General features: G+C 46.6%; 1 protein-coding gene across 1 annotated transcript; it reads right to left on the minus strand.

The window, feature by feature from the left end:
* Positions 1–124: 124 nt before the first annotated feature.
* On the minus strand, positions 125–12,518 carry LOC142765017 (uncharacterized). The gene is made up of 7 exons (XM_075865561.1): positions 12,318–12,518; positions 11,434–11,531; positions 5,939–6,152; positions 3,798–3,974; positions 2,794–2,891; positions 1,793–2,021; positions 125–285 (listed from the first exon to the last, which is right to left on the minus strand). Exons 1-7 carry the CDS (start codon positions 12,414–12,416, stop codon positions 259–261), a joined length of 942 nt encoding a protein of 313 aa, XP_075721676.1. The 5' UTR covers positions 12,417–12,518; the 3' UTR covers positions 125–258.
* Between the last annotated feature and the right edge of the window lie 9,594 nt (positions 12,519–22,112).

The following is a 22,112-nucleotide window of genomic DNA, read 5'->3' on the forward strand; positions in this document are numbered from 1 at the left end:
AACATTTCGATTTGTATCGCATTCGGTGCTTCGCCCTGCGGCGATGCTGTCACGACTTGTGTCGAATTGAAAGGAGAGGACACCGCTTCGTGGAGTAATCGTTTATTAAACACCGTTCATCTAGCTCTGCCACGCTTGAGAACTTATGTACAATGCACGCATATGTACGGGCTCGAGTCGCATACACCCAACCGCGTCTAAACCAAAGAGCGCGCCGCACGGTTGTGGTGTCCGTCCCAGTCGCACGCAGGAGTCGTCTCACGCATCCATGGCAAGTCCGGTGTACTGCGAAAGACATGAGCACCGCCATCTTACAAAGTGAAGCCAAAATCATATTCAGTAATTTCCACACTATGAAAACGACCGCGCAGCGAAACTAAGCACGTGCCTTTAGTATATCTGATGGGCTTGCGAGATCACGCAGTGTCCACTACTACATTTGAAATACGCGCGCCCACACTGTATCGGTGAAAGCGAGATCACGTGACCCGGAAGGGGAGAGGGGGCTCAGGAATGGCGTTAGTGAACACTTCGCACTACGTGATCTGCCGCCCTGGAATCCTGCCAAGTGTGCCGCTCCCTGTTGCTCACGCAGCCGGATGCCTTGCCCTGGTTCGTTCCAATAATGTAAGTTTCTAATCAACTTTAGTAATAAGAGTACAAATTACTTTCGTTCCTTGGTTTTGTTCCAAGAAAAGCATCATCAGCGTTATCATTTTCAGCATCATCGTGATCATCATTTCTTTTTGTCAATTTCTTTATTCACTCCCCTGGTCATTTTAACTGCATGGCGCTTACTATTATTTTACTACTACTACTACCATTACGAACGGTCACGATTTCGACTTCCAAGCAATCCATATTTATGAAACTTCTGGTTTTCTTTGTCATCTTGACTTTGCTGAAGTACTTCCGTGACGGAAATACGTCAGTGAAGGTACACAAAGCTTTCCTCGCGCATTTCTGTGACGGAAATACGTCAGAGAAGTCTTAGTGGACCACGGCATAAAACACTTTCGTGTTAAAAAGATCTAGATACTAAAGTTACTTTGAAGGGACACTAAAGGCAACTAATACGTCGACGTTGATTGTTGAAATAGCGGTCCAGCAACCTCGTAGTGTTACTTTTGTGCCGAGAAATCACCATAACCCGATGCGGGCCACTTAAACCCGCCTCAAGAAGCGGACCGACCGGACCGACTCACGCCATTATGTTGCCGTGCACAACGTTGCCCAGCTTTACTACGCTAGTAGCAGCAAACTGAAAGCAGCGGGATCCACAGCAGCAACAACGGCCATTGATGGATTTCCCACCATTGACTCCGAGATCGCAGACGTTTTTTTTATTCAACTGCGCCCTGCTAGATGGCACCACATGTCCAGTGCAACTCCGTGAAAATTGAATTTTCGAACCACTCACGCTAATCCCGCCCACAGTAACGTCCGGCGGTTCTTTTTTCCAGGAATCAAACAGAAACGAACAGGCAGCATTTCATAGCGTCTCTTGATGCGCGTTATGTTCTTTATTAAGTGCAGCTAGATCGTTTACTAGTGATTAATTGTAGGTGGTTCGTCTGATGTCATCGGGATCATTTTGAGAATGTCCTACTGCGGCGTATGTTTTCTTGCGCATTTACCTCAATTTCTGGGCAAGTAGGGCACTGTTGTTGGTAATATTGTCGTTTTAGATGTCATACCTTCAGCTTTCACTCTGACGAAAATTTTTATTTGACTTTAGTGCACCTTTAAGAGCACAACTATCGAAAGACAGACGAAGCGTGCGCGCACTCACAATTTCGACGGTGTGCGTTTGCAGGTTCCGGCTGACCGAGATGGGCTTGATGGTCTTGTCGGTGGTGTTCCTGGTCAGGGTAACCGACACGGGCTTGGCCGGATTCGGGGCTCCGAGCAGCGATATGACCATCCGGTTCGCGTGTATGCGCACCACGACGGTCATCTGCTGGTTTTCCTGCAACTGTTTCAGCTCGGCAGCCAGCTTGCCGTCGTACGACACGTGGATCCTGCGAGAGCGACGACACATCGCGAGAAACAAAGATGGCGGCCGGGCGCGAACTTGGAGCGTATACCGTACTCCGAAAAAGGAACAACACAAACAAGCAAGTAATTGATTATTCAAGAACAACAACTTATTCGAAGGCTCGTTCGCTTTTAGGGACCCCAAACCACCTCCTATTTTACCAGCGAAGCAGTTCTCGGTCGAGTTGATGACACCGAATATATGTTCCAACCACGCAGGGGGGGGGGACATTTAGAAGCGCTTTCTGTAAAAAAAAAAAAACGTGGTAGCGATTGCGTTAGCCCCACCGCTGTTTGTCAAGGTACTCGGCTGCCGACCCGCAGGTCGCATTTTTGACTCCATCGAAAATGCTGTAGGCGCACAGATTTGGGTGCAAGAACTCCAGATGGTCGAAATTTTCGGAGCACGCCACTAAGGCATCTCACAATCATGTGGTGGTTTTGGGACGTGAAACCCCACACGTCAATCAGCGATTGCGTTAGTCAGACCTCTATTGTCTTGTTCGCCTCGGAACATGCGTTTCTTGAGTCGTACTGCTGATGTGTAATCTTTGCCTAGCGCCCCCTGTAGCCTGCCGGATGCAGAGCTCTCGCGCCTGTGCTGGTTGGAACATATATTCTGCGAATCACTAGCTTTCTATTAATGTTGTTAGTAGCGCTTGTGGTGTGTGGTTCTGTCCGCTGTGTCGTTTTTGCGTTACATCATCATTTTGCCGCAAGCACCAACTAGCCCATGGAACACGTAATTCTACTTACTGTCCCGTTGGAGCTTCCCGCATGAGGCACGTTCCGGTGAACCGTAAGATGCCACCGGCGCCCACGACGTACTGAGCGGGCAGAACGTAATTGTTGTTCTAAGATGAAAAAAAAAAAGAAAAGAAATGAGGCAGGTTCATTACACGACCGCAAACCCGACAACTGATTCCACTAAGAAGAGTTAGCAGTATATGCAATACATTCGTGCAGGGGGCAACTGCGTGATGTATGGGAAATTAATTCAATAGAATTGAATTCAACGTTGTTGTTTTTTTTTTCATTGCAAGTTAAGAGTCAGGCGAGGACTGAAGGCTTAAATGTCTGACAAAGTTCCTCACCCCAACATCACTTCGGTCAACGATGACCACTCCTCGTTATAGCATATTGAGGTTCACAGCAGTAGTATAACAATGACAAGATAAGTGATAATTTAAAAAGCGCATGTAAATTACGCAAGTACGCAATATATACATAAATCGAATCTTTATATCCAAGAATTTGCACAGAAAATCCCCAGATGATAAGGTGTGTGTTTGTGTGCATGCGTGTCCGATGGAGGCGGAAATGTTGTAGGCCCGTGTGCTCAGATTTGGGTGCACGTTAAAGAACCCCGGGTGGTCTAAATTTCCGGAGCCCTCCACTACGGCGTCTCTCATAATCATATGGTGGTTTTGGGACGTTAAACCCCACATATCAATCAATCAATGTGTGCATGCGTGTGTTTGTGTGTGTATGCGTGCATGTGTCTGTATGTGCGTGCGTGCGCACATCCATTTTCTTTTTCTTGATTCCAACTTTGATGTCCTTAACACACGTTTGTTCCCTGGCCCACATTGCTCTCGTCCTTTGTTGAAGTTAAACCTGTCATTGCCATTTCACTAATAATAATAATAATAATAATAATAATAATAATAATAATAATAATAATAATAATAATAATAATAATAATAATAATAATAATAATAATAATACAAAAGTAATCGCATATCCAGCCGAATACGAACCAGATCTGTAAGGGTCATCTTGTTCGTAGACGTGTGATGAACTTCGTAGGCTATGAAGCTGCGCATCTGTTTGGAGGTGTCCTGCAAGGTGTCTGTGCCGGGCACGAGGCGAGCGCAGTCCTTCAGCATGCTGCCCGAAACCTTATCGGTGACCAAAGCGGTGCCGTTGAGGTAAAACTGCGACATTGTAAAAAAAAAAAAAGCATACGAGGCGCTCACGTGAATGACGATTCAGTTTCTCGTTGCACTGTTGCTAGCGCGTAAAAACAGAGCGGAACCTTTCCAAAACCATATAGAACCCTTCCCGAATAGATCACTTAACGGGCACTTCACAATCTTTTGAAAGTACAAAAAAAAAAAGACCGCGATATTATCTCCAGACGCGTATCTTTGTAGTCTTTCTGGCGCACTTCGTGAAGAAGGAACAGTGATGACGGCTATAAAGTACACACATATATATATATATATATATATATATATATGTATGTATGTATGTATGTATGTATGTATTCTCGATTGGTCCATACACGCGAAATATCAGATCTGAATTGTATGTCCTAACCAGCACATAAGAGATGTAATCCGTTTTATGAAAGGATATATCGTCCAAACCGTGTCCACGCCAGGTTGAAGAATGGAGACAAAAAAAAAACGTGCTATAAGACGGAGCTTTAGGGATGCTTATAATTTTTGTTATTCATGAATATACCTTCTTAGCTGCCAGCAATATGGATATTCAAGGTCGACTTGATTAAGAATACAAAATTGAAATACCGCTGTAATGTGGATTCTTTTTTTCTGCAACTTTGGCTGATTTCTCTTTGATCGCTTCAGCGCATTCAGTGTATGTGAACAAACAGTTCTGCACGAACATTTGAACTAAACATCTGTAGCAAGCGAGCTTAATTATAAGTTCGTTCTCCCCTGCTACCGAGTCGTATCACTTTTGTACGATAGTCTTCATACGAGCTTATTACAAAATACATACAAATCCAGAATACTATAATGGGACGCAGGAACGAAGCAAGTGAGGAGGGGCATAAAAAAACGGACATTACAATCTTAATGGTAGGTTTCTAACTCGAATTTTCATGGCTTGCGGTGGTCGTCGGGTATCTTCTTAGAAGAAGAAATTTTTGTGACCTCTTTAAAGCAGGATTGTAGAATCTCTACGTGTGTTCTACAGGCTGGGCATCAGCGGAGATATACTACTGCTACGGTCGGATATATGCTCCCGCTAAAGGAGGATCGTTTCGGATTGGCCAATCCACTACGCAGCAGTTTCATATCGCTTTTGTGCAGGACGATGTGCACACACGCACCTGGATACTGTCGTCGGACCACCACTCCAGCTGTATCACGTGTGACGTGCATTGTACCGGCGCCGAACTCGTTCGATAACAGATTCGACTCGTAAACCGGTGGCCGTCGTACTGAAGATGCTTGTTGCCAACACTCGCGACGCTAGTAACAGAATCTTTTCCTGTCCTCTGATGGTTTAAATAGCTCGACTGCCATGCGCAACTGATTGCCGAACAAAATCGTACGCCGGAGTGCAGACGCTCGCACCGCAAGCATGGCCGGATAGTCACTCATTTTAGGGAGGGCGGTCGCTTGAAGTTACACCGGTAAAGGAGCAGGGGACTCTTTTGACGCTTTTCTGTTTTAGTATTATTAGAAATCCCATTATAAGAACCCTGTCACAGCATAAATAATGTTATCATTTGTTCACAATTGCCCCACTCATTGGTCCTACTCTATCATAATAAACGTAGACGACAGGCGCTATAGAGGGAGGTGTTGGGGTTGATGGCAGATGCTTTCTCGGGGAGGGGGAGCTCAATAGTCCCCCCCCCCCTCTACTCTACAGCAATCAACATGTTACTTCGCTAGGGTGGCCACCCTAACTTTGCAACTCGTGAATATGCCAGTGTTGTCTAACTATCAGGCCAGCTCATGTTTATAAAAATATTCAGTTATAAATTAAGCTCTCGACCAAGTGGGCTAACATTTTTCCAGCTCGTTTGAGATCGCACAACCCGGGTAAAAAGGATTATGACTGGAGATTGTACATGTGTCATGGCCCCTTTCAAAACTGTACCTGATATTGTTTCCAAGGAAGAGCACATACACGGGTGTACCTGGATATGGTCGTCGGACTTCCACTCCAGTTGCATGACGTGCATAGTACCGGCGTCGATCTTGTTGGATGACAATTTCAAGTCGACACGGTGGTGGTGGTCGTACTGAAGGTGCTTGCTACCAACGTGTAGCTTGAAGTCTACTGGATCCCGACGCCAGTAGAAGTACTTGTTGCTATCATCCAACGCCTCGTAGCACATCTCCATGAAGCTGCTGTAAGAAAGCGAAGGCGCCCAGCCACGGCTTCAGCCTTTTGACTGAGTATTCATCGCAAATCGCTTAACATCATTTGCGCCAAACAGCGGTAAAAAAGCAGTGTACGGGTCGAGTCTGTGTCAGAGCGCAACAACGCAATTTATTTATAGTGGTTAGTTCTGGATATCTATCTATCTATCTATCTATCTATCTATCTATCTATCTATCTATCTATCTATCTATCTATCTATCTATCTATCTATCTATCTATCTATCTATCTATCTATCTATCTATCTGCCTGTCTATCTATCTATCTATCTATCTATCTATCTATCTATCTATCTATCTATCTATCTATCTATCTATCTGTCTGTCTGTCTGTCTGTCTGTCTGTCTGTCTGTCTGTCTGTCTGTCTATCTATCTATCTATCTATCTATCTATCTATCTATCTATCTATCTATCTATCTATCTATCTATCTATCTATCTATCTGTCTGTCTGTCTGTCTGTCTGTCTGTCTGTCTGTCTGTCTGTCTGTCTGCCTGTCTGTCTGTCTGTCTGTCTGTCTGTCTGTCTGTCTATCTATCTATCTATCTATCTATCTATCTATCTATCTATCTATCTATCTATCTGTCTGTCTGTCTGTCTGTCTGTCTGTCTATCTATCTATCTATCTATCTATCTATCTATCTATCTATCTATCTATCTATCTATCTATCTATCTATCTATCTATCTGTCTATCTATCTATCTATCTATCTATCTATCTATCTATCTATCTGTCTGTCTGTCTGTCTGTCTGTCTGTCTGTCTATCTATCTATCTATCTATCTATCTATCTATCTATCTATCTATCTATCTATCTATATTTATATAAACTTCGAGAGTTTCAATATATATATTTAGGAAACAATACGAATATCTATTTTCTCCGAGCAGTTTCGGCTTGCGGTTCAGCTGCACTGCACGATTTTAAAGAAAAGGGGGGGAAAGGCGTTGCTCCGCGAGCCAAATCTAGTTTACAGTGTTCCTATAGTACACTGGAGCAGCCACCACTAACGTTTTAGTAAATGGGGTTTAAATAATTAGTCATAATTATATTTGTAGCTACTAAAGTGCTCACTAAATTACGAAAGCGTCAATGAGGCGTATGCAGGCACGCTCGAATGACACCTAAGCGCGCTAGTTTCAGCAACGTACTAATTGGGCACTTATTTGTTTTTCACGTTGATACGAAAAACCCATGAATTACGAAAAGTTACAGAGAATGTCGCGCGATTCATAAAGCTCTGCCCTCAAACAGGCTCACTGCGAGGTCAAGTAAAGAAAAAAAATCCCAGCATATCCACGGAGTGAATGATGATTGGTGGGGCGAAGTGCTCGTCGGTCCGTCCATCCATTAGTTCTTGTTTGCGTCCGTCTGTCTGTCCATCCATCCATGTGACCATCGGTGCGTCCATCCGTCCGTGCGTTCGCCCCTGCGTCCGTTCGTTCGTCTGTCTGTCCGCCCGTCCATGAGTCTGTTCGTGCGGTCGCCTGTGCGTCCGCCCCTCTGTCTGTTTCTCCGTCGGTGCTTCCATCATTCCGTATGTCTATCTGTATGTCCGTCTGTCTGCCTCTCTAATGGACACTTCAAGTACCACCATCTCACAACTTTTTCATCATGTATTCATCATATACAAGTGCCGCCATCCAGCGGAGATTCTAAGGACCGCTGTTTTGGGTATGTGCCACCGGTGGTTACGCACTACAACGAGGGACGCACAAGCCACGCCACGAGGAGCTTCGCCCTTAAAAACATGGATCGCCGATCGGCATCCCATAGCAACCGCTTTGCTCTTACAGAGTCAGGCCGTAATCAGAACAGCGCTCCTGCCACGTTATGGATGACGACCATGGGCCGTGACATCTAGATGAAAATAGTGGCGCATAACCAAGCGGAATGAATGCCTGCAAGATTGCGACGCATATTGGCGTCCGATCTGTAATCTTGCTAAAGTGCGATTCCATATAAGGCGAAACGCTTGCCTCTGGCAACTGATACAAGGCGAAGCGGTGGCTTGTAGTAAGCTTATTGTAAGGGTGCTGCTTTCTCTTGCGGGTTAACTCCCCTGGAACTTCGTCAGATAGCGGCGTACGTGAAAAAAAAATGAAAAAATAGTGTGCTCGCCTCCCCTCTATCCTCTGCGCTCTCTGCTGAGGCTGCCGCCGCGTCGGTATTGGCCAGCTACCGTCACGTGGGACCGCGCGCAGCGTTAGTTAGTTAGCTCGGGATGCGTGGACTCACTGTTGTAACAGAGCATGTATTTTATTGATACGCACTTGTCATTACGTGCGCGTTTTGCCGTGAACGGTGAAATTCTTCGAACAGGCGTTTGACGTCGCTACTGGTTGCCATGACCACCGGCAACTGCGTGATATTCGGCCAGAACCAGTCTAGCGAGGGCAGAAAGCTCTTGCAGTCCTGTTAGCGCAACAAGCTGCGGCGACAGACTTAGTTGGTCGCACAGAAAGGGAAGGAAGAACTTCAGGCCGCCGTTTTCGACTCGACTTTGCGGGGTAAGTGGCGAGTCCCCCACACATATTATGAGTATGCGTCGTGGTTCACGCAACTTCATGTCAGCGCTAACGCCGTAGACATGTCGCAGTTAATTGTGCAGCACGTCGCCATCTCCCAGGCGCGTTTATCACTGCTTCAGCGGGGTCTTTGTTTTTTTTTTTCTGTCTACAATAGGTGATTACGTGATGCGCCGACTGTTTTGAGTTCGTGGCATCGGTGCGTATAAGCCATGCATGCGGGCACCGACAACGGTGACTGCGCCCGTAAGATCAAAATTCACGGATGGCGCTCCAGCAGCCCATCTCCCGCTCTCGTCTTGTCATGCTCGGCTTCGCCTCTCGGCTTGAACATTCGACGGAAATTCTAGTACGCGGCGGATATTATCGTATGTGCCCTCCGAGTGATGGAGATGGGCCCGGCTCGTTCGATATCTGCTTCCAGCCGCGTTAGTCGCCCCCGCGGGAAGAACGTAGGATGTGCCGGGGACTGTTATCGATTCGTACTTTATTCGGGACATGACGGCGACGGCGCAAACTCGTCTAGACTGTCCATAAAATTGCTGTCCGTAAGATGGCCGTGGCGGTCACATTTCGATGAAGGCGAAATGCCAGAGGCACATGTACCTGCGATGCTGGTACACACATGGGCGTTTGCATGGGGGGGGGGGGGGAGCGCCTTACCCCCGTATTCACAAACGATCCTTCACTCAAGGGCTCTCCTCGACTTGAAAAAAGTCGATGGGAGCGCCGTCTCTTGGCAGAACAAGTCACTGCATATCGGCAATATTCTGCAGCGATTCTCGAGAAGCGCAGCGTTAATTTCAGTCGAGCAGCGGCGCAGTGTTCAACTCAGTCAAGTGAAGGATGGAATTCGAGACGAGGAGCGTTTCTGAATACGGGGCTTAGTCACCTAAGAGGATGAGAGGCGTAAAGTCGGCCCCACACATTGACATGAAATAGGGAGGGAGAGCGGCAACGTGGGGAAGGGGAGGAGTCAGCACCACACGCTGACATCATAGGGACGGGAAACATTGGGACAAACGCTCCCCCCCCTCCCCCGTGAATGGGAACCCAGTGCTCGCTCATCTATGAGTGCACGTTGAAGAACACAAGATGGTCAAAATTTTCCGGAGCCCTCCACTATGGCGTCCCTCGTAATCATGTACTGGTTTTGGGTCGTAAAATTTCAGATGTTATTATTAACATCACGTGACAGATAGTCACATGACACCTCTATCCAAATCTAACAATACTTGGTCCTACTGGCAAGAACGTAGCGTCTCTTGCATGAGCTTGGTATGAATAGCAAAACTCGGCTAGGTTGAGCACCAGGGTCTTTTCATCATCATCATCATCATCATCATCAGCCTGACTACGTCCACTGCAGGACAAAGGCCTCTCCCATGTTCCGCCAGTTAACCCGGTCCTGTGCTTGCTGCTGCCAATTTATACCCGCAAACTTCTTAATCTCATCTGCCCACCTAACCTTCTGTCTCCCCCTAACCCGCTTCCCTTCTCTGGAAATCCAGTCAGTTACCCTTAATGACCAGCGGTTATCCTGTCTACGCGCTACATGCCCTGACCATGTCCATTTCTTCTTGTTGATTTCAGCTATGATCTCCTTAACCCCCGTTTGTCCCCTAATCCACTCTGCTCTCTTCTTGTCTCTTAAGGTTACACCTACCATTTTTCTTTCCATTGCTCGCTGCGTCGTCCTCAATTTAAGCTGAACCCTCTTTGTAAGTCTTCAGGTTTCTGCTCCGTAGCTAAGTACCGGCAAGATACAGCTGTTATATACCTTCCTCTTAAGGGATAGTGGCAATCTACCTGTCATAATTTGAGAGTGCTTGCCGAATGTGCTCCACCCCATTCTTATTCTTCTAGTTACTTCAATCTCGTGGTTCGGCTCTGCGGTTATTACCTGCCCTAAGTAGACATAGTCTCTTACAACTTCAAGTGCACTATTACCTATCTCGAAGCGCTGCTCCTTGCCGAGGTTGTTGTACATTACTTTCGTTTTCTGCAGATTATATTAAGACCCACCTTTCTGCTCTCCTTGTCTAACTCCGTAATCCTGAGTTGCAATTCGTCCCCTGAGTTACTCAGCAATGCAATGCCATCGGCGAAGCGCAAGTTACTAAGGTATTCTCCATTAACTCTTATCCCTAACTGTTCCCATACGAGGCTTCTGAAAACCTCCTGTAAGGTTCTTTTCTGTTCAGGGTCTTTTAGCAATAGGTAAATGCGGTACGCTATTACGGTAAGGCATTACGGTAGCGCTCCTCATTTCCGGTGACAGTGCGTCCGCCGAACGACAGGTCCTTCCTTAACAACGCGTAGGCTGACAAGCCACAATGAGGCGGGACCGCCCGACATTAATTTTTGAAACAGATCTTGTGTTTTCTTGGGTGCCTTCACTGGGTAAAAGGTCAACGACATAGAGGAAGGAGGAGTGGCGTTGTAATACCATACCGTATTGGCGTGTTGTATTTCTGTAACTTGCTAAAGAAAAGCCTAGCAGGTCTGATGATTGTTTCAGCGTTTCGCCACTACTGCAAGGTACGCATGTGTTTTTTTTTTCAACTTAGAATATTTGTTCTCGTAAAGAGTGAGAAGTAGCGAGACATAAATAATAAACGTTCGTATTTCAGGATATAGTATGGGCAATACCATTCACCCTTAGTGATCGGTGAGTGGCGCTTGCTTCAATAGTTGCTGGAGAAAGGACGGTGACACTTACTCTTTCAAGATTGCACACACGACCGTGATTTTGGATCCCTTTTGGCACTTCTTTTGAAGCTCGATTCTGAAATCCTTATCGCGCGCATTCAATGGTTCCTGCGATTCCAAGAGAAGAAAAAAGGCGAAATCGACAATAAGTTCGTTTATACATACAGGGTATGCCAGGTAACTTTAGCCAGAGCTTAAAAATATGCCAGCCCAAGCAATTAAGACGCGACCACGTGCATGTTGCTCACCGTTGGCTGGAGTTAGTCAGACTATTTTTGTGTTCTCAAATATTGTTTAATTAGATATGTCTAATTAACTAACTTTTCAAGAAACGAAGATCGATAAAATATTTCAATGAGAAAGTTGTAGATCGGTTTGCAAAACAACCGATTAGGCATGGACAGCTTCGAACTTTATATCTGTTAGGTATTAGTGTTTATCTGCTAATTACAAATACCCGCGAAATACAAAAAATACCACGTGACAAACCCGCTCGTGCGCCAGTGCGCACAATGATGTTAGGGCTCCTTAACGTTCTGCGTACAAACGACCATAGCATTTGCCCCTATGTGCTGTCTCGGCAGGGCCGCTACGATGGTGGTGGCTTTACGATGAAGGCGTTTTGCTACCGGCCGCAAAAACGATTACAGCTGTGACTGCTTATCGCTTAGAAGTGTGGCAGCTTGGGCTAGTTGGTATGGCATGACGATAGTTATAGGGCGAGAACAAAACGACGACACAGAGACAAGAAGGACGCGTCTTTCGTGTCCTTCTTGTCTCTGTGTCGTCGTTTTGTTCTCGCGCTGTAACTATCGTCTTGCTTATCGCTGTCATGAACCGGTGTGAGGGAAGCGTGTCGTAACCGAGGCTGCAGCGACAGAGGGATCCACTTACGTTGAATATAAGGTGAAAGCCGTATTCGCTTCGCGCTTGGGCGACCACCATCCGCTGCTGCATTGTCAGATTCGAGGGAACACCGGGAATCTGGGCCATCTTTCGTGGAGGAGGGTTTTAAGTGACGCTGCCGTATGCCTTGGAATTGAAAGGGCTTCGGCGGTTGCCTACGATTCGTTGAAAGAGGAAACGGTTGATGGTCAGCGGCCTGCATATATAAAGAAAAACTTGTATAAAAAACTGTTCAGATTGCTATTTCGTACATGCGTATATCTAAATTTCTATGTATGAATCGAAACTGAGGGCCAAACTATAGCTTGATGCCAAGGATTGCGTTTCGTAATGCATTTATCGATTCTTGTATTTTTTTCATCTTTTGCAAAAACAATTATATTTTCAAAATTCAAACAAAGTATTGGTACTATGTTCCTTTAGTAGCATTTCCTTCTTCATAACTTTTCGTTAGATAGTCCGCATCTTATGAACAGAAGAAACACAACTTGAAGATTATCTCGACTCGAATGACAGTTCCGAGAAGGGTTGAACGTATTTTTAGTTCGTCCCATGATAGTCCCAGTCCCGTTTAAACCTGCAGATAACATCACCTGTGCTTTCCTTGTCATGGTATAGTTGTCCAATCGAAATAAAAAAAAATAAACGAAAAAGAATTACGCTTCTTTCCATTCCTCTTCTCGTAATAAAAACCGGTATCGGAGAAGTGTATGTCCATCCGCCCCTTCAATTTTAACGCGAGAGCGTTACAGAACTCGTTTCTCGGAAATTCCGATGGTGGTGTCGGCGTCGTTGGTTGTGAGCGAGAAATCATCGTCTTTGTGTGACCGAAAAATTAAGAAAGATGCAAATAAAATAATTTAAAAAAATCTGTGGCTGATGGGACATCGAACCCACGGTTAGTTTACATGGCAAGCGGATGTTCTGCCATGCAGTCAAGGCTCTGCTTTTTTTCTTTAATGCGTAGAATCGATACCAGTAATCGTGAACAACGCACAGCATAATTGATCAGAAGTCATGCAAGCACACACAAGCGTCAGGAACAGGAAGCCACTCCAGAACGGTGTCAAAAGTCTCAACAACACTGCGCACTTGAGCAACTTCTTCTCGGAAGGCATGCAGACCTCATCGACCGTGCTGGCTCGGCGTGTCTATCGATCATGCGAAGTTTTCCATGGTGAATAAAGTCCCAACAACGTAGAATGATCGTGCGGAGTATTATCGGTCAGGCTCTTTTCTGATTGTTCGTTTCAGAATGTCCCGAAAAAATAAAATGCGTCACGAAATTGATTCGAACAATGCTCTATCACCTCAGGTTGATTGCAAAGCCTACAATTTACTGTCCAGGGCACATACATTGATTTTTAATTGAGCCACGTCTTCACTCTGAGAGTGGAAGTGTGCAGCCCAAAGAAAAATGTTTCGCTGCAGGATATATTCACACTCTCCGTGCACGAAATAATACAGTGAATACGGTGAAAATACCCAACTCTGCTTGGAAATGCAGGGAAAGTAACTCTCATACCTACACGCGTCTTGTATACACGCTTTAACGTACAACTAGAAAATAATGCCGTTTTAATGCGTGGTTCAGGCGCATGGCACTACCGTAACGACCTTATAGTTTAATGCCAGTCAACCACTACAAAAGTTACACGCGCTACTGCACCCTTAGGGTCACGTAGTGTGTGGGTAGCAAGTTTGAAGAGATTTCATGCACTAAGTGTTTGAAGTATGCGCAGAAGGAACGAAGTGTCTCTATCGCGTTCAACTCTTAAAGGGGAGGCTTAAGGGTCCTCCAATCTTTTTTTTAATAATAGCAGCTCAGCCTGGTGGTCCCGACGTCCCAGCAACCTACATGTCAATCAATCAATCAATCAATCAATCAATCAAGCAGTCGATCGATCAATCAATCAACGCATCAGCGATGACCCGTTGGTATTGTAGTACGTAATATACGCGAAAGTCTGGCGCGGAGCTGTAGCGGTTAGGGTGCTCGGCTGCTGACGCGAAGTTCGCAGGTTCGACTCCGGCCGTGGTGGTCGCATTTCGATAGATGGTGAAACGGTATATAGGCTCGTGTATTGTGCGATTTCAGTGCATGGTAAGGAACACCGGAAAATCGAATTCCGTAGCCGCCTGCACCATGGCCTCTCGCACAATAGCTTCGTGGTTATGGAGCGTAGAAGCTCGCATATTATCATTAGTATAGGTGGGAAGTTGCAAGGTTTTCCGTATATCATTCGCAAGTGCGATGAGCACACTGGTGCGACCATCTGCTACGCTGTTTGCTGCCCAAAGGTCTCAAAGACGCGGGAATTTTCGCTATAAATACATCCGTCAGCTGCACACGCATGACTGGTCTAAAGCATTGTTTTCGTGAGGCACGCCATGTGGTCACCATGTGTTCAGGCGTATAACCGTGAAACAAAGACATCATTTCACAATCGGCGTGCAGATTTTGCTCGTTTTGGAAAACGGTATTGACGTGTTGTGAAATCCTGGCCCCAGAGTTTCTTCGGAAATGACTCGTGCGTGAGATATGAGCAAGCTTTTGCTCTTCGATGGTAGTTTCAGCTGACAATGTGTACGTACTGTTATGATAGGCCTGCCTGGCTTGACGCCGCTTTGACGCATGAGACATTGCGGCTGGGCCTACCCTAATTTCTTCCGAGTCAGCGCTCCCAGAGATGCACGAATAGCGGCGACAACAGAGAAATCATTCTTCTAGTTATCCCAGGCCGTCAGCGCCCCTCGTAAACCCTTTGGACACGCCTGACCGGCTGACGGATTAGGAAGAGTTGTTGGCCGTCGAGGCGGCTTGCTTTGTCGTCCAGGTGCCCCGGGTAAAGGGCCCAGCGTCTGAGAACTGTCTGCGGATGCCTTTCCCACGTTTTCCGTGGCACCTTGATGCCGCTGTTTCCACAATTTGTGGTCTGCCTGGCGCCAACATACCCATAACTGCAACAGACTACGAAATTGACTTCCACGTAAGACTTCCCTCGCCATAGGATGAACTGGGCGTGCTTCTTTCCTCTTTCCTTGGTCAGAAAGGAGGCGGTGTTTCACCTTTCCCTTTCGGGGGCCGAGGTGAATATGGCCATTTTCATTGGACTGTTCTGGTCTCCATTGTTTTTCATGCAGGGAATCTTGGGAAGGCCAGGACATCAAATGCGAGCGCTGAGGCGCTCCTGACAGCCTCTCACAAGCTCCCAGAAGCTACTATCATGCTTCCATCGGAAGCTTACATGATGCTAACCCCATCATGTAACACGCTACCTGTAAATATTGTAATTAAAATTTACTATTAACAGCTCCGGGCTCCTCTCCTCGACATCATCCCGAGACTCTGGCTGGCTTCGGTCCTTTAAGCAGAACCCAGATTGCAGTAGTACCCCCCCCCCCCCTCCAAGCTCTTGCAATGTAGCAAAACAGCCTTTTGGGCTATAGTTGGTAGCGGTTCATTGTGGAAGACAGAAGTTGGGTGCGGTACGTGACACGGACTGAAGGAGAGATCAATAACACAAGCGCACACTCGCAAATGAAATTTTATTGAATGTGTAACACATATATAGACTACAAAAATGTACACATGATACAAGCCATCTTGCCTAAAAAAACACAAAACTGCAAGAACTATCGCCATTCCGCAAGAAGTCATCAAAATATGCGCCTTGATGATACATTTTTTCTTTTTTTCTTACATTCTTTCTGACCGACCCGTGAGGGAGTAAATCCTGCGGCCTGCGTCTTGAGATGAGTTCAAGAACAATGGCTTACAGGTATACATATGCACTCATCTGTGAGCTCACGCGTTCAGAAAGCCGGTGTGACGCTGATCGTCGCATCGTGCCTATCTCGTTGTTTCTCGCAAATATCAGAAACTACCGTAATCTGAGGTCTGCGGTTTTACGTCCCAAAAGCACGATACGATTGCGAGGGACGTTGAAGAGAAGGGCTCTGGAGTATTACGACCGTCTCGTGTTCTTCCGCGTGCACTGACATCGGCCGGTATATACAGAGGCCTCAATCATTTTTCATGGGCTTTAAATGGGACCGCCGCGATCGAACCCACGACATTCATGTCAGCAGCTGAGCACCGTAACTGTGTGTAAAGAGAAAGTGGTTAACGATTTAGAGTACTTGGTACTCTACTATAGTTGATTGATATGTGGGGTTTAACGTCCCAAAACCACCATATGATTATGAGAGACGCCGTAGTGGAGGGCTCCGGAAATTTCGACCACCTGGGGTTCTTTAACGTGCACCCAAATCTGAGCACACGGGTCTACAGCATTTCCTCCTCCATCGGAAATGTAGCTGCCGAGGCCGGGATTCGAGCCCGCGACCTGCGGGTCAGCAGCCGAGTACCTTAGCCACTAGACCACCACGGCGGGGCCGTACTCTACTATAGGAGAGCTGAAAGCCATCCCCTGGTTCTGACACCCGTTTGGTCCTACCTGTCCAGTTCACAGACAGCGTTCGTGTTAACTGCTGATTCAACGTGGTGGACCAGAGCCACCTATAGATTAGCAGATAGTCTAGGTGACTCTGGGTGGACTAGCCAGAGCCACCTAGACTATTCTGGACAAGCCCGAGGTTGGCACTCACTGCGATTTATAACAAAAAATGTACAGTTTCACCTCAAGGCCCCGCTTTGGTGGTCTAAGGTACTCGGCTGCTGACCTGCAGGTCGCGGGATAGAATCGCGGCTGCGTCGGCTGCACTTTCGGTGGAGGCAAACATGCTGTAGGCCCGTGTGCTCAGGTTCGGGTCCACGGTAAAGAATCTAAGGTCGTCGATATTTCCGGAGACCTCCACTACGGCATCTCTCATGATGATATGATGGCTTGGGGACGTTGGACCCCACATATAGATCGAGTGTCACGTCAAGGGTAAAGCAATGAATCTGAAAGCAACAAATGGGAATGTTAGACGAATTAAGGCTAATAGCTTTGGATTCGATATCGCTAAACTCTTCAAAACGCTAGTTCAAGAGAACGCGAAGAAACGTTCGAGGTTGGGGTAGTTCGTAATCCGTCGTCAACAATTAGCGCGGAACGGGTAAGGAACAAGAAAGCAAACTGAAACATGCGCTGCTCTTGTTCCCTTTTTTGTCTAGCTCTTGTCCGTTGTGCACTGATTGTTCAAGAAGAGAATACTGCTGCTCCAGGAAGCGAACAGGTTTTCGTGCTGCCCTCTCGTCTCAACACGAAGTAAGCGGGGAGAGGACAGCACGTACAAGGGTATATTGCCGTCTCCAGGTATCAGTCTAGATAGTACTGCGCGTGTCAGTGCTTGCAACGGCGTCCTCATAATCAAAGTTCACAGTTGCTTCACTAACGACGTGGCACTCCACTCCCCCCTCCCCCACCCCGCCTCATTCCCACCTCTGTGGAGTCCCTTCACGTTACTTTGTCCGGAGAAAACCGGGCGAGGCGTTTCCTATTTGCTTGAGGAGCCATCGACGACAGGCCTAGCACGCGAAACGATGTTATCTCGTGCGCCCTTGGTGCGACGGATATGGCCGGTTCGTTTCATCTCCTCCTCCTCAACCACGATCGCGCCCAGTGGTCGCGTGCTTATCGCGCGGACGAAGGGTAATGTTGTCGATTTCGACTTCAAACGAAACATGACGGCGACGGCGACGGCAAGAATCCGCCTGAGGACTCCATATAACTGCTATCGCATTAATATTGCAAGGGTGTACATGCATCAACACCAGTTCTATAAAGCGGTATTTTTGTACCCCTCCCTAAGGCCAGCTAAAGCTTTCTGTGCTACTTACGCTTGTTCCCAGGTAGCGAAATAGGCTGCCAAGTCGAGGTGGCTCGTAATTGTTTGAGTAAGGAAGCGACTTGGAAAGAAAGCAGCAAGGCAGCAGTGGCTGGAATAATGGCTTCCGGAACGGCCACTTCTCATATGCACTCAGCTAAGAAACAATGAACAATGAGAAGTGCATCCATGGAACCCATAAAAAAATCATTCGCCGGCACCGTGCACTTCAATGTTGATCTAATGGGGCGCCTTTGAGACTACTGCGTACTTCGTATCTAAAAAAAAAAGGTGCACACCAGCCGCCTGTCGGCTATACATACCGTATTATTCCGAATTGAAGTCGATAGTTGGACTGTGTTCTTTGCGAAGGTACATTAACTGAAATGCTACTTGGAAGATGAGCTAGGTCACCTAATTTTTTTTAAGGCTGGTGGTCCCACGCCACAAATTTTCGACAGGTTGGGTTGTTATGCCGAGTGGCCTGAAAATTGGTTTTGTCATGCATGGATGAATGGATGAGTGAACATTATTAATTTTTATCATGAATATCTCAAATTACGTGTATAGGTTTTGGTGTTTCTAAAACGTGGGCCACAACTTGTCACGGAACACACACACCTGCCCGAGTGCGTGCAGCTGCTATAAAAAGTCAATAATTAAAAACAAACTAAGGAGTCTTTTTTTTTTTGCTCATTACTCGTTTCACTGTCAATTTTGCCGCTGCAAGGTAATTCTGTTCCGACTTGAAGTTTGCGTGCGAGAACGACAGGAGCATTGCAGCCATATATTTTGATAGAAATCTGTATTGTACCATTCCATGGTGGTCCACTGGATATGTTGCTCAACTGTTGACTAGGAGGTCGCAGGATCGAATCCAGACCGCGGCGGCTATGCTTTCGATGGAGGCGAAAACGCTCCAGGCCCGTGCGCTTAGATTTGGGTGCACGTTAAGTAACCCCCGGTGGTCGAAATTTCCGGAGTTCTCCACTACGGCGTCTCTCATAATAACATGGTGGTTTTTCGATGGAAAGCCGTAGAAATTATCATAAATACCTGTATTATATAGAAGCAAACACTATGTGCAGTGATAATCTGATTTTGCTTATCTGTTTACGATGTCACCAATTAAACAGTAAAACAGCATCTGGTATATAAAAAGTGTTTAACGACTTAGAGCACTTCGTACTCTATACTAAGGGACAGGTTTGTGTGTTTAGAAGAAATGTTCGACGACTTAGAGTACGATGTGCTCTACTATGGGAGAACAGCCTAGGAGGATCGGTCCAACTGAGCGTATTTGGAGCCGCACAAATAACTAAAAAGCCTCACGCTTGTGTTGAGAAAGAAATGTTCAACGGTTGAGATTACTCTGCTATGGGAGAGCAGAAAGCCGTCACAAGTCATAATCGCTCAAAGCACCCACCAACTGATCGATTATGGTGTGTTTAGAAAAAGTAGTTAGCGATTCAGAGTACTAGGTACTCTACTATGGGAGAGCATAAAGCCGTCCCGGGGGCCTAACACTTGATGAGGCCGAGCTGACAAATATTTAAGCCGCAGCTGTCAGGATGGCAGCTGCGTGTTAAGGAAAAGTGGTTAACGATGTAGAGACTATACGTACTTCACTACGGGAAAGCTCATTGAAAGCGTCGGGCTCCCTAAAGTATCAAGGTCCGAAGTTCGAATCGTTATCGATATTACTCCAATTTCAGGGTTAGTTCTGAGCGTACCCCTAAATCGGTACTTAATCTCAAACAATACACGTAACTTGTATCCTCGATCACACACACACACACACACACACGCACACGCACACGCACACACACACGCACACACACACACACACACATGTAATAATACACAGTAATAGGCTGGGGTGTCAGCCATCTTCTTTATTTCTAACCTCTTCTTCCTCCTCGTCTCCCTCCAACCCTGCCGAACGTCCACGTACAACGTCCACGTATATATATATATATATATATTTGACCCTTTTTTCCCTCTTGCCCCCCGCCAAACCTTATGGCCCGTAAAGCTGTATTCACACGACGGGCAACATCGCCATTCAATTCAGGCGATCGCGTACTACGCCATACGCTTCGTGGAGCTTGCATTTGGCATAAAACTTTAATTGTAATGAACGAGAGATGAATAACGTATCGGTTATTTATTTATTTATTCATCGTGCATACGGCTAGCGTAGTCAAAGCAGCGAATGTAACTGTCATAGAATAAAAGTATCTCATTCAACTAATTATGTACTCGGTATATAACTGCCCTCGCGCGATCTGTACACAGCAAGACTGAAGCCACCCGTCCGTGTAAATAGGTTGTTGCATGGTCCACTAGGGCGCCCTACGCGAGCTGGTACCTAACACGAACGAAATGGCTTAGAGTCCGGTCGGTTCGTCTTGGCGATACACTGATATTTTTTGTATCCACACGTCCCTTGAACTAACCCATCACGCTCTCACACGGTCTTCCAGAGTCGACGTTGGCATTCATGTCTTACCAACGGAGGAAGAACGCGAAGCAAAGCGTATACTCTTGACGTCATTCTCCCTCCACTGCGTCATGGGTATCTGTGATCTGCTTCGTATCGCCTCGCTATGTTTCGCGTTGCTTCACCGTTAAGAATGGATAGTACCTCAACGTTAGAAAACTTTTTTTGGTGGCATATATTAATGTACTGGTAGTATAAGTCTGATTGGAATAAAGAGAGAAAAAAGAACACAGTGGACGCTGTATAATTCCACCACCTTGCTAAATTTCATAATGACGACAATGTAAGCCAATCTGAGAGGCCACGGAAGCTCTCAGGGCAATCACTTGTTCGCAAACGGTGGAATGCGACAACAAGCAAAGATTCAACTATACGTATAGGATAGGGCGGCAGCCCTGCGTTAACGAAGAAACGCCGACTCGACATCACTCGAACCCGACACCGATCGTATATGACGTCATTCTCCCGGTATAACTCCACGACGCCCGCATCGAAGGCTGTATAACTCCTCCGTGGGAGCGTGTACCTTGGACCGGAGCTTAAACCGCTCCCTACGCCAGCGTTTAAGCTCCCTTCACAATGGGGTCCTCCCAGAAACCCGCTATATACACGCAGCGTCATCTCCCAAAATTGATGTCTATCACGGTACGCCGACCGCGTTATATATACAAGTGGACAGCTGTAAGCTATATCAGTACGTTGCATAGTTTATCAGTAGTCTCTGGCAGAGAGCCGTAGACAAGGCACGCTCGTTGCCACGGAACAGTGCCGGGAGGCACCGAAGACTTTCTGGCGCAGTCTCGTACTCAGTCGTAGTATATCTTGTACGTCGAGTAGGCGCAGTGAAAAGCGTGCAGGCCCCCGGTCAACAGTCCCATTACCTGCGTGACAGTAAATGTTGAAATGAAATAATTAACGTAGTATAGTGGCGATACGCAAGGAAACCAAGTAAGTGAGGGAAAGACAATACACTTCAACGTTTGTTCAAGGTTCCACCACACGGTAAGCATTATTATTCTGAAACCACATTATTACCACATTATTATTCTGAAACTGAGGAAGGGCTGACATGGCTCGTCCACATAGATATGACCAGAGAACAAAATCGCTCACCGTAATGCTGACTCTCGCTCAGCAAGCAGCTGGTTACGTCACGGCTCGCGAGTGCGCCATTGTTGCCCGACTCTCAGGCCACTGGCACGTTTATAAAACAATTGAATATTAAAGTGAGTGCTCGACCAAACGCGCTTAAATTCCGGCAGCTTGTTTGTGAACGCTCAAGCATTGAGCCACATAACATGGCCTTTGATCGAAAATTGGGTGCCCCTTTAAAGAGTTCCTGAAGCGGTTGTTTCGCTTCAGGGACCCTTTTCTATTTTTCCATTAGACCACTACTGGAGGGGCCACTACTGGAGGGGCCACTACTGGAGGGGCTTCCAGGGCGGTTGGTGTGGGAGCGCTTCACGATGGAGTGTTCAGGTCCGGTCTCCATGTCCGGCAGGGTG

Source organism: Rhipicephalus microplus, chromosome 6, assembly GCF_043290135.1.
Source record: "Rhipicephalus microplus isolate Deutch F79 chromosome 6, USDA_Rmic, whole genome shotgun sequence".
NCBI lineage: Eukaryota > Metazoa > Arthropoda > Arachnida > Ixodida > Ixodidae > Rhipicephalus > Rhipicephalus microplus.